The sequence below is a fragment of the Pleuronectes platessa genome, chromosome 22 (assembly GCF_947347685.1).
Source record: "Pleuronectes platessa chromosome 22, fPlePla1.1, whole genome shotgun sequence".
Taxonomy (NCBI): Eukaryota; Metazoa; Chordata; class Actinopteri; order Pleuronectiformes; family Pleuronectidae; genus Pleuronectes; species Pleuronectes platessa.
Genome location: NC_070647.1, coordinates 15,698,280 through 15,711,153, shown reverse-complemented (window position 1 = coordinate 15,711,153; position 12,874 = coordinate 15,698,280). Strand labels below are relative to the sequence as shown.

The window sequence follows — 12,874 nt, the reverse complement described above, 5'->3', positions numbered from 1 at the left end:
AACACCTACTCCCCGGGCGCTGTGCATGGCTGCCCACTGCTCTGTGTGTCCTCCTGTGTTCACCAGATAGGACAAAAGCAGAGAACAAATTTCCCCCCATTTGCATTTCATGTGTGTGTGGGACCAACAAATTTATCTTATCTTATCTTATCACAAGAAACACCAAAGGCAGATAAAGAGAAATATACTGATGAAGTAAAAGCAGAGCTAAAAGGGAAAAGGTATCTATTGCACCCCACTAGTTGCATCTTCCTCTTACACACGCTCTTCAGTGGCAGTGATGTGATACAGAGCTTCACTTGTTTCAGTGCTGAAGACGACAGCATCCAGGGGAGTGTTATGTTTTTGTTAAAGGTGTTGGAACAACTCGTTCCCATGTGACAGGCTGCTGTAAGGTGCCGGATTTCTGCAAAACGAGCTGCGGTGGATTCGTTACTCGAGAGCAGGGAGCTGGGACTCGAACCGAGAGGACCACACGGTGCAGGGTCATGAACTCACGGCCCTGGCACGGCAGATAGATTACTATTGCCGGTCTGGGCCGGAGCCAGGCGTAAACTGAAGCCGCAGCGCCAAGAGGCTGTGTCACTGAGAGGCGGCTGGTGTCATTACACAATCCCTCTGCCTTCACACGAAATGTAGACAATGCACTGTTGCACGTGTTTGCCAATACACAGAAACACACACACACAATCTCCTCTGGCCCGGCATCTGATAGCGAGCAGTGACCTTCATGTGTAGATTTGAAACTGGCTCATGTTTTCCACTTTTAAAAATAAAAATGATATTAAGGAGACCCAGCTTAAATCCTCGAAGCCCACGGCCAACATCATTAATTCTAATTAGATTAGCCTTTAACTGCCTCGGGGGGGGGGATTACAAGGAAGAGAAGACCTGCTAGTTTTTGTGCGGTAATGTAATCTCGGATAAGGACTTCTTAAAAGTGCTGTGACATTACGTGGGTTTGTGTAAAAGGGCCGTGTCACCATCTCATGTGCTGGAGCTGGAAGTGAAGTTTTAAGTGATTCATCATCATCATGGAAAAAGTGATGTGTTTTTATTCCAAGGAAAGAATTCAGGGTTTGACTTGTTGACTTGAGTTCAGTCTGCTGTTATCTTAAATTCGTCTGAACAGCTCAGCAACCACGTGTAGCCGTGAGGATGTTGTAAGAGTGGTGTCATTTCTTTGCCTTTTAAAAAAAAAAAAACGGCGCGGTGCCAATGGGCGTGGCTAAGAGATAATTTCCGGCTACATGTGGTGTTTTTAAAAACAAACTTTATCTCTGTCCAGACTTGTTTCGTAGCTGCAGATCAGAAACAATCTCTCTGCAGACTCACACACCTGAGATCTTGGTTGCAGGGAATCCTACGAACTATAATGATGCAAAATAAGAAGGATTTTCTTTTCCTGGACAGACAACTTGTTTAGTTCATCACCCGTAGAGTCGTGACAGATTTGAGCCAATCAGGCAGCGACTGCATCCACCTCTTCCTCTCAACTGTGGAGTTTTCAAACTAAAATAAAAGTAGTCCGATCTTTGCCTTATTCTTGTAACACCAACAAACACGCTGTCGTCTTGGCGAAGGGTCCAAATGACACAACATTCCATCGGTGTCTCAAGTGCAGGTGATTTCTTTCCATGAGCTGATATATGTTATTGATCTAATTTTTATTTTCAGTCCTTACCCAAGTCCACTCCCTCTCGGTAAAGAGAAACGCACCTGCTCACTTTCTCTTTACTTGAGATTCTCATCGACAAGAACCTGATCACTATCACGTAGTTAAAGACTTATTGATGATCTGTCTTTAACGATTGTACTGTGGGAGGGTAATGACTGTATCTGGGAGATTCAGGACATGTTGGTTCTAGTGTTTGTTGTGGTTTCTTTTGAGTCTTGGCTCCTGGATGAGACTTGTTTGGTCCCGGTGTTTCTTCTGTGTCCTGGCTCGTTCGTGTCTCAGCTCTGTTTTGGCAGTAGGATGTAAAAACCACTGCCCTGAGGGGTTGAACACTTAACTCAGCTTTTCAGGGTTTTTATTTTCCCTGTTGTCAGTGTGCTATTAAGTGACTTTCACTTTGTGCTGCCTGGCAGTGGCATCCAAGTTGACTAATGCTTCCTTAATTATTGGCTGCATTTGTGCAACGTTTTACTCTTGCTATTTTTTCCCACACTCCCACTCTGTCGGCTTTTGTCCGTTTATAATGGCTTTAGCCGGCGTGCAGCTGTAGTGCTCGATTCTCGCCTGTGTCTCCAGCAGCACTCGGCTGACCCGCTAATGGAGGAGTGAGTGAGGAAGGGCCGGAGGCAGCGGGAGGACCGCAGAGCTGCCGCTTAAAACCACCTGCCTCCGCCAAACAGCGTGGACCTCCTGGGGAGAGGGAGAAAAACCCTCAGTCAGAGAAAAGAGGACGAGGAAGCATGAAATCAGGCCGGAGGGCAGCAAACCTCAGCAGCTCTGCTCTTTTCTTATGCAACAACTTGTTATCTTAAGTTTAGACGATGTCCTCAAATGTTAGAGCTGGGACAAAATATCACCGTTTGTTTAATGCACACAATTTGACTTTAAAAACGTAGGCTGCCTCCTTCATCAGGGAGAGGACAAGGTTAATAATCACAGCATTTCTCTAAGCTTTATTCTGCTGATCCTTGGCAATCGTTATGATTGACAAGTGCTTGATTAATAAAACAGTCGATATTTATTTGTTTTATATTACCAGGAAAAGCAAGTGATTTTTTAGCATGAAAAGAATAAAGTGAAAGAAAAGTGTTTTCTAATAGAAGATCACACTGTAGCTTCTGTTTCCCATGTTGCCTTGTGGGAGATAAAGGCTCAACACCGTCAGCCGGAGTGAGAGGCGAAGAGGGGGAGCTGTCGAACTGTGTGTGTGTGTGTGTGTGTGTGTGTGTGTGTGTGTGTGTGTGTGTGTGTGTGTGTGTGTGTGTGTGTGTGTGTGTGTGTGTGTGTGTGTGTGTGTGTGTGTGTGTGTGTGTGTGTGTGTGTGTGTGTGTGTGTGTGTGTGTGTGTGTGTGTGTGTCATGAATCTGGGTTATGTGCGTCCCTTCCAACACTTTTCCAGCTGCAGGAACATTTCCATTGTCGGGCATTAATCCGTAGTGACTCTGCCCTTGTCCTCGTGTCCACAGGGAATAACTGAGAAGCACAAGCTGGAATCTCATGGGCCTTAGCAGAGGGCCTTGACTTTGACCTTTTTTTAATTTCGGTGTCTGTGCATACAGACTAGTAAATCTGCACATACATTAACTTGTCTGTAAATTATATACTTTGGAAGAAAGGTTTTTAAATGAGGATTAGAGTAGTTTGTGTCAAAGTGAGCCTCGCAGGGAGTTTCTCTGACTGTGAACGAGAGGAGTATTAAATCCAACTCACACCCTGTTTGTAAAGGGAGCCTAATTCAATATTGCATGCACAAAAGGCAGAATGGATATAAACCAAGTAAATACAAGATTGTTTGTTGTCCGGGCCACGTTTGGCTCAGGAGGTTTTGGTTGCTGACTTCAGCCTTTGCCGGGAATCAGCTGCCCGGGAGGCAGGATGAAAGAAACACGGTGGGAAACATATCACTGCTCTGCTGAGTCCCTGAAAGTGCTGATCAAGCGTCTGCCCGGACGTAATGCTGTGCTAATGTTGGCAAGTCTTTACATGTAGGCGTCCCAGCAGCCCCGGCTTTTTACACAAGTTGGTTGGCAAACGTAAAATGTGACTGAGCACGTCATGACTGTTCACTTGTTCGGGGGAAAAGAGGACGATGCCAACCGGAGACACAAGGTCGTCAAACATTGTGAAGACTCTCCTGTGCTGTAGTTGTGCGTCTTTGTCGTGGTTACACACTAATTAGCTGCAACATTGGGAGCGTGGTTGTGAGGTCTCACCCCTTGTCGTACTTACTGTGCAGATAAGATTCCAAGTTGAAACAAATTGTGATGTAATTTAGATGATTGGCCACAGATGCTCGTAATTTCAACTGAATCGAGCCGCGCAGTCTTCATCAGTGGACAGGAACATTAAATATCTTTGTTTTGGGGCAAACTGATGCTTCAGCTGACCGTCTGTGTCGGTGAACTGTTCAGGAAACCTGGTATCGGTACTGAAGCTAATCACCAGCGGCCGAGCCCTCGGTCAGGAGCCAGGAGCCACGTCCGCCTCTATCCGATGTCTTTGCCGTAATCAGGACCATGTAGGACCTGGCCGCCTGCCACTGCTGATTTATTGTATTGAGTTGGCCCAAATAAGCAGACACGGTCCATTACACCGCCGCCATTAGAGCCGCAATTGATCCAATTTAAGTCGGCGTAGAATAAGGGCGGCCGGACATCGAGAAACGCAACAAAAATCCTTGAAGTAAAGACATGAAGGGGGGGTGAGGGGCACTTTATCTTGGGTCGTTGTGTGTCTGTGACGGGTAACACACACACACACACACACACACACACACACACACACACACGTACTCACAGATGCCAAACTGCCCCTGAACATTTCCATCTCTCTATCCCTTGTGAATATTCATATAATCTTCAGACTAGTTGCATGTTTTCTCATTGAAGGTCAGAACACAGAACAGCTGAGCCACAGTTTTAAATGTGTTGAGGTGCGTGTGTGTTGCTGTGTGTGTCTCTATGTGTATGTGTGTGTGTGTGTGTGTTTGCATCCGACTGAAGTAATTAACAAGCTGCACATGCATATGAAGAACTTTTCTCTTTTTCTTGTGACCTTGACTCACATCACTGTGATTCACGGTTTAGGGTCTGTTTTCAGACCAGAGCTTTCACGAGTTACTTCCTGATTCAGTTTGTATTAACTCTTATCCCCCCCCCCCCACCTCTCCCGCTGCAGGAGCTGCCTGAAGGCCAGAACCTCGACGACTGAGAGGAGCAGACAACAGAGGGAACGACCAGACTGACAGACATCTGCAGCGGGCAGCAACATGGCGTCCATAACGTCCATAGCGGAATACTACGCCGGCAAGAATGTCATGATCACGGGGGCCACGGGCTTCATGGGAAAAGTGCTGGTGGAGAAGCTGCTGAGGTCGTGCCCCGAGGTCAAAGCCCTCTACATCCTGGTCAGACCCAAAGCCGGGCAGTCCATGGAGCAGAGGGTCAGCGACATGATGAAGTGCAAAGTAAGTCGTCTTCCACCCGCTGCTCCCCCACAGGAGAATAACACCATGAAGAGGTTTCACAGAGAGGAAGTCTAATATGATTCTTGTGGTTTTGGTTGTTACGGTTGAAAAAGAGGTGATCAAGCTGCACTGCACTGGAGAGGCGACTATTAAAGATAAAAAATGAATGGATCAAAGTCACTTATTGCGCAAACACAAGAAACATTTGTGTGTTTACGGCTCCTCACGTGGAAGGATTTGTGTTTTTCAAAGTTAAAGATGACATTTGTGATTTCTTTTAATAAATGAAGTGATTTTATCAATCTATTCATTCTCGCTCTGGATCCAGCATTTAATCACTCGATACTCATTCCAGTTCTTAAAACTAGGCCTGAATAGATTATAGATTTAATATGAGCACTTGCAGGGCATTGGTTGAGTTTTCATGAGGGCAGGGATTTCTCTGGTAATGAACTCGGCGGACTGAGACAAAAGTTACAGATTATAGATGAATCACTCACGTCTTCACCGAAATGTGCAGTGGTTATGGTTGAGTTTAATATGAAAAATTATCACAGGAGGAGGTGAGGATGAGGAGGTCGGACAATGAAGAAAGGAAGAAATAAAGGAGGTGGATGGGGGGGGGATATAAGCTGAGGGGGAGCGAGGTAAGCTCTAAATATGATGTCAGCTGTATCAGGCCGAGCAGTGAAGCATGACTCGTCACAAACGGGACTGAATGAAGTCCAGATGATGTATCGACACCGGAGCGAGTCACTGATGTTCAGAAGCAGCAGCTGTGAACTCACGTGCTCCTGCTCTCCGGGGGCTGTCGGCCTCAAACTGTCAGACGCACCTAAAGAGAATCACACCTTCCCCTCCCCCCTTCTCTCTCTGCTCTATTTTCACTGCTCTGGTTGAACTTGGTGCTGCGCTCGTCGCTCTGCTCACCGCTCTGGATCTGACCCCTTGAATTTAGCCTTTTTCTTGTCTTTTCATATCTGTAAACTTTCACGGAACCTCTTTCTCCGTGTAATTAATTTAATTCTGTGGCCTCGAGGGAAAAATTTAACAGAGTACGTTGTTTTGCTCAAAGGTTTTATCAGTTTAGTGGATCAAAACCTCTTACTGTCCTGATACTGTACAGATGCAACAGGCTGCCTCTCCTTTACAGAAGGAAATGAGAGGGAACATTTAGATATGACATTATGATGTCAAGTGCATCATAAAGTATAAAGTAAATGTACTTGAAAAGATTCTTAAAAGTTTTTGATTTAAGATAAGATGACCCTTGACGCTGGGGGCTTGTAGAATTCTCTCTCCTGTTGCATAAACTAAAAACAGAGCAGTAATTTGGTTATGTCCGATATATATCTGTCAATCAACTTAACATTTTAACCCAATAACAACATACTCACCTGGATTAGAGCAGTGATTGTTAATCCTCACTAAGCCCAAATAGGATGAGAGCAGCTCTGTGTCAACAATATCAAATCACCAATATATCACAGAACTCATGTTGCACAAGTGATTACTCCTGTTCTAAGTATTTCACCCACTTCACATTCACTCATAGTGACGTAGGATTTTTTCCCGCTGCTGGTCTTCACAGTATCCCCCCCCCCCCCCCCCCCCCCCTCAACAAATTTCCATTGGATTTGGCCTCGCTCTAATAGTGTCTGCTATCAGGGCAGCGCTTGATGCTCTGCCAAGTACAGACTCACTCAAGCTCGGGCCCCATTCACAAGTGATGTCATTCAATTTCCACGACCAGGCCTCAAGTGCCAGTGGGTATTCATGCGGGTCCTGGGATCAGTGTTACACTATTCAGAACGAGGATAATTCATGGAGGAGAACAGTGGTTTCGGTCTCTGGAGCAGCCTCTCCTCTCTCTCCTCTTTCAGGCCCGGCCCGTATCTTTCTTACCACCTGTTGCTAGATAACAGCCGAGCGATCTATCCCACGGAGCTGCCCCGAGCGAGGAAAAGGACAAACCGATAGGGATCTCATTGTCTGCGCATCTCGGCTGCACTTCCTTTGACATTTAAGCTTCGTCCACCTCTCTGTCCGTCTCTGGTGCCAGGAACTGAATGGCCATGTCAGATCTTTTGATACAAGTGGGCTACTGGGTCCACAGGGTTCCTCCCCTGCTGTGCGGTGGGATTCTCCCACCCTCAAGTGGGCCGTTAATCCCTGCACCAGTCTTAACGTTTCATCTCTGAGGCTGCGCTGCATCTTCGTACCGCAGGACCGACTCTGTAGCTGGGAACACTGGGTTCGGATGTCGGCTGGAGAGAGGTGGGAGGTGGGAAGCTCTGGTGGGACGGACGTGGATGTGTGGAACTTTGCCTACAAGGCAGGATCCTGATCAGAGGAGGGTTTACTGTGTGTTTACTGTGGAATGAGTATTGATCACTGCTGTAGAGGATGTGCAGTGATCAATGTGGCACTTTGTGCTTCTGTGCATCTTGTGAAGGCTCTTTAATAAAGCTTCTCTCTGCAAAAACCAATAGATGATTGACAGAAGATGAATGTAGTTAAATAAAAACTAAAATTAATAAAATAGATGAATGCATCCCTCAATAAAACTTGATTTTCACCACTTTAAACCAAAAAGGCCACAGAGTCTGAATCAACCTCTCAAATACTTTCCACCGTCTCCTCAGGACATTCCCTGATTGTCACTCGTTTCCCCGTCTGTGAGTTTAGCCAAATGTTTCCTCGCCATATTTGTTCACACATGTTGTTTAATGGGCTCCGAGCAGGCGAGACGTTGAACCAGTTGTTTATTCAGCTGATGTTGTCTTGTTGCTTGAGCAAATACGAGTCGGCTCCACTTTTTTCTCCGGAAATCGTTTGGATCCCGGAGGGTTTTATTCATCCCAGTTTTAGGGGAGATTATGGGTTTGCAAAAAAAGCTTCGATGATGGAAAGTTGCTGTGTTTCTGAACCAGACGGACCCACCTCACTGACGTCCTGTGTATCAGACGTATAAAGAGCTTCATGCCTTAAATACCAGAGCTCAGCTCATCATGCGTCACGGCTGGTGTTCAGGAAACGAGCCTCACCTGTATCTGTTGTGTTCATGGAGTTAAAACAATAAGGGCGTGTTTGTGAATGTGTTGCATAAAAAAGTCCGGAAACTTCATGAGGCAGGTGCTGGAACTAGAATTACTACTAGATTATTGATGGAGCATTTCAGACACATGGATGCACAGGAACATGCAGTTCAAAGAGTTTTATATATGTAAGAGAACAGTTGCACTCACTCACCTTCTAATTCTCAGGCTCTGCTGGTTTCTGCTGAACAGTCCTGACGCAGGGCTCCTGCACGTTCAGCATTAAAGAACATATTATCCATTGATCACAGGATGCTTGTTCCCCAGTCTGACGTTTGCTCTGTGTTGAGGGTGCAGCCCCCTGCTCAGTGGTTTCCAGTAATTTCCCCATTAACACAATCTGATCCATCATAACTAGATGGTTGCATTGATTTCCTCTTGTCTGCATCCAGAGCCAATGCGATCTTTAGAGATTTATTGATGCCTTCTGGCCTTAACAGGGCACCTCTGTGTTTTTCCACTTGTGGAGTTGATGAAATTGCTTCCTGAATTCTTAATGCCACCTGAGGAATAAATGACTCAATCCTGAAGGAAGAACAGACGTTTATTCTGGTGTAGTTTTCTGCTTTAGTGCTCAAAAGATAAAATCCTGGATTTAACGTGTGGCACAAGGCTTTGTTAAGAAGGCAACCTTTAGGGATGAGCGTGAGTGGGGTGACTGAGCATTTTCTGTGTCTGGTTCTGTCCAGCGACTTCATGTGGAGAAGTTATTGCTGCCAGTCTGGCTCGCTGCAGAGCATCTCCTCTGTGGTTGGATATCATGTGATGCAGACAGACTGAGAGGCGACCAGTAGCCCTCTCCTCTCCGGACACAGGGCCAAGGGGGGAACCGATGCCTCTTTGAGTAATTAGGCCACAAATTAACTCCAGTTTATTAAACAAATTGTCACATTAAAACGTCCCTGGTGAAGTCATTAAGTTTTAGCACAGAGTCTCTACATTGGGTGGGGAGTCTGTCAGGTGACTGTGAGTGACCACGACTTTCTGTAGCTTCATTTCCCTCTTAGACCTGAAGGGCGACACAACCTAAAGAGGCCTTTTTTGGTTATTTGGCATTTTGGTATTGGATAATCGATACTGTAGAAATGGCTAAGGGAAAGCGAAAGAAAGTCGACAAACAGATCTCAATGAAGTATAAAAAAGTGGGTCAGAAGTTTGGGCGAAGGCTCGGGATCCGGTGGCAGGACAGACGAGACGCTGCTCTCCATATCACAGAGGCTCGTGTTCATCGAGATATCAACCTGCTGCTGCTCCGTCTCCAGATAAACTCTGATACCTATCTGATGCAGAAAATCAGCCCCAGTGACACAAGTCCGACTCGCCTTTCCCTGTCACAACGACAATCGATATTACGTCAATGGAAAGGTTTCACATCTGAGCCGCTGGGTAACATCAAGATAACGACTCTTGAGTTATCCAACTCCGGCCTGATGATTATCTTCACGAGCCACAAAGGGTGAAGCAGCAAACACAATGAGGACCTTGCATTCCTAAAACTTTACGTGCACACAAGTGTAATCGCACAAAATAAAGGTTTGGACATGGACATGACTCTTTAAGAATTTAACTAGAAAGCATATGGACCTGAAAGATGTCATCAGGTAGAACTGGTTCAACCAAGGACAGAGCATGAATTTTACATTTATACTTTGTCGTCATCTTAAATGGTGATAAAAATGTCAGTGTTGTATTTACAGCGCTTCAGTCTCGTCATATTTAATGAGAACACAAAGACCTGCCGCTCGCACCATAAACTGAGCCTCCTTTCTGTCCTTTTGCTCTTGGAGGGGTTAGAACATTCTCCTTGGCTCGGCATGACATCACTGTCTGAGGGACCGGAACGCGATGCCACCAACATACCGAGCGCCAAGCCCAGACGCTCCATTACTCTAAACCTTGTTCTGCTCATATCGATTGGTTTGAATTGAGTTGTGTACAGCGAACGCCGCCCGGAGCCAGACATGAGAAGACCGTCCATTTTCATTAGCTTGCTTTGACGAGGGTTTCTCCTAAATCCCGAAGCTTTGATTTAGATGCTGAATAAAGAAAGAGCAGACAGTGTCTCTTCCAACGTGCACATTAAGTTTAGTTTTCTTTGCATCCCAAGGCCTGAACACGATTCAGCATCTTACTGATCTCCAGCTCCGACTGAGAGGATGTTTTGCTCAGCAGCAGTGTTGAAATGTGCAGTGACATGCGCTGGTTAAATCAGTTCTTATGCCTCTGGGAGCCTCGGAGGGAGGGAGGGAGGGAGGGAGGGACAGGGCTGGATTGAAGACAGGGTGAGGAGGAGGAGGAGGAGAAGAGGACATGAACCCTTTTTTCCTCCTTAATATGCTGAGGGCTCTGGGGGGTTAGTCACGTCTGTCCTTCCTCACAGCTTCCCACGAGACGCCTCGCTTTTCTGACTTCTCTCGAGACGAAGCATTTCATCCTTAGCATGGGGCCTTGTCTCTTTGTTGACAGATGGAAAAGAGATTGAGCTGGTATCTGAAAAATAAGAATTATCCACAGTTCCTCCATTGTGTCCTCCACCTTTACTGAGCTGTGTTGTGTTTTTAGAATACACAATTGTCTGGCTTCTTTCGACCGTATATTCCTGCTCACATCCTATTTTTCGACTAATATAGACTGAGCGTGTCAGGAAATGGAGGTCAACGCTGAGGGTGCAGCTGTTAATTGCTTCTGTCTGACACACTTTAGTGAACCTTCCCTAGCTACAGTAAATTTTCCCGGCATGTCCATCTCTGATTGGTGGTGTCTGGGTTCCTCTGCCAGTGTGACGACCAACCAGGATGAAAGCCACATCCCAGACTCTTAGGGAGATTTTAAATGAACAAGAAGAGAAACCGGTTTCGTTGGTTTCCCTTAATTTTTTGGCCTGCTACTCATTTCTAGCTCTTTTTGTCATCGTCATGAGTTTGGTCTGGTGCAGCCCAGTTAAAGGGCAGTTACTGAGAAGAGAGGCTGTTTAAATGACCTCTCGGTTTGCCGGGCTGAAAGGAAAGTTCCATTAGTGTTTGGTTTCTGTGAAAGTCCGCGGAAGCGATGCATCAAGCGCTCACGAGGGACGATATACTGCTGTCAGTGTCTCAAACAAATGACAGCGTCCAGCGCAGAGAAAGGACAAGATGGTGACCACATGTATTAGCCACCATTACACTTTAAGCAAAGGAAAGTCACTGAGGAGAAGTGACTCTACAGACGACCTTGATTCTTGCTTGTTCACGAACACGTCTTTGTTTGTCTCGACTGCAAGATGAGCGTAGAGGAAACACAAACTGGTGGAGCATTGTCTCCCGGTACAAGGCGGTTTGCCCGCAGATGCCCATGGGCCGGGGGGGGGGGGGGGGCGGTGCACTGGTAGATGGGAGCGGCGGAAGGCTGGCACAAGACCGCTTATCATCCATCTAACAAAACAATCACACAATCCCACAATGCCATTCTTTGCCTGTGTCCACAACAAAGAGCCCTCTGAAGCCCTCTTTCTACAGCCTCATTTCCCCCCCCCCCCGATCCCCCTGACCCCCCTGACCCCTCTGCACTGTCTCCCCTCTGGGTCAGCCTGTAGTTTTAACTCCGGATCATGGCTCCTTCTTAGGAACAATTCCAGTTAAAAGTCGTGCTGCTATTTTTCTGTGACCAGTGGAAATAGCAGAGGGAGAATGTAGGTTTTATCTGTCAAGTGCCGAGTCAGTGACAGCACTGCGAGTCATGAACGAGGGGTGTGTTTCGTTGTGTAACACAGGGAATGAGAAACCAGTGTGTGGCCCCAGTCACAACAGAGCTGGTTTTACAGCCGGTTTACATCCGGAAATGTGGCAGTTGTATTCCTCTCTATTTGCTCTTTATGTACCTAAAGGCGTGAATCACTTCAGTTAACATAGATGAATATGATGATGAACTATTGCACTCCTTCAGGTGGTTGAACAGGATCCTGTTGATGTTGTAATCAGCCTTAACTGTCTTTGCATATTTCTACTTGACAGGACAAGTCAATATTCCTGATGTGGTCCGTCCTGTAGATCTAGTTTCACCGCCAACAATATTTTCTCTAAAAGCTTGAGTAAGAACTGGACTTAGTGTGGTGACAAGTTTCCTCCTCGGTCGAAACCAACCCTTGCTGTCCCCCGGTGTTGAATTTTTAAAGTGGTTTTGGTTTCAGCAGCACTCTCAGACCTCATGAATGACAATCCCACGACCAGAGGGCTGCGTGTCTGTTCCTCCACGAGCAGTCTTTGCTATTCAGAGACTTTTTAAGACACGGTTGATCCCCAAAAGTCCTCGTCAGTGACATCTCAGAAGAAACTCTTTGTAACTGACGCTGCTCCTTGAGGATTATCCCTCTGCACGTGCACCTGATGTGTCAGTGACAGATTCAGTGGGTCAGTGGCTACATTAACACAGAAGAGTTCACGTTGGCTCTTGAACTTTCCTGAAGACGTCCTCAGCAGACGACCGATACACTTTGGGGGCTACTGGCAAATCTGGTTGGTTTGGTTTTGCTGTGAATCCTAGTGAAGAGAGAACACTTTGTTCAGTAACACTGCAGAATGTACAAAGAGGGACAACATTCAGATGAGGGGTGGTGTCTAGGTATGAGGAGCATGCAGGAGGCAGCCATGAGGTCGA

The 12,874-nt window shown here is 46.3% G+C and overlaps 1 protein-coding gene across 3 annotated transcripts in view; it reads left to right on the top strand.

Moving 5' to 3' along the window:
• Nucleotides 1-12,874, top strand: part of si:dkey-97m3.1 (fatty acyl-CoA reductase 1) — a 31,356-nt gene that overhangs the window by 6,419 nt on the left and 12,063 nt on the right. For all 3 annotated transcript variants that reach the window (XM_053415156.1, XM_053415155.1, XM_053415154.1), the window contains exon 2: nt 4,856-5,144. In XM_053415156.1, coding sequence (XP_053271131.1) covers nt 4,947-5,144 — 198 coding nt within the window. In that variant the 5' untranslated portion in view covers nt 4,856-4,946. The remainder of the gene's footprint in view (nt 1-4,855; nt 5,145-12,874) is intronic.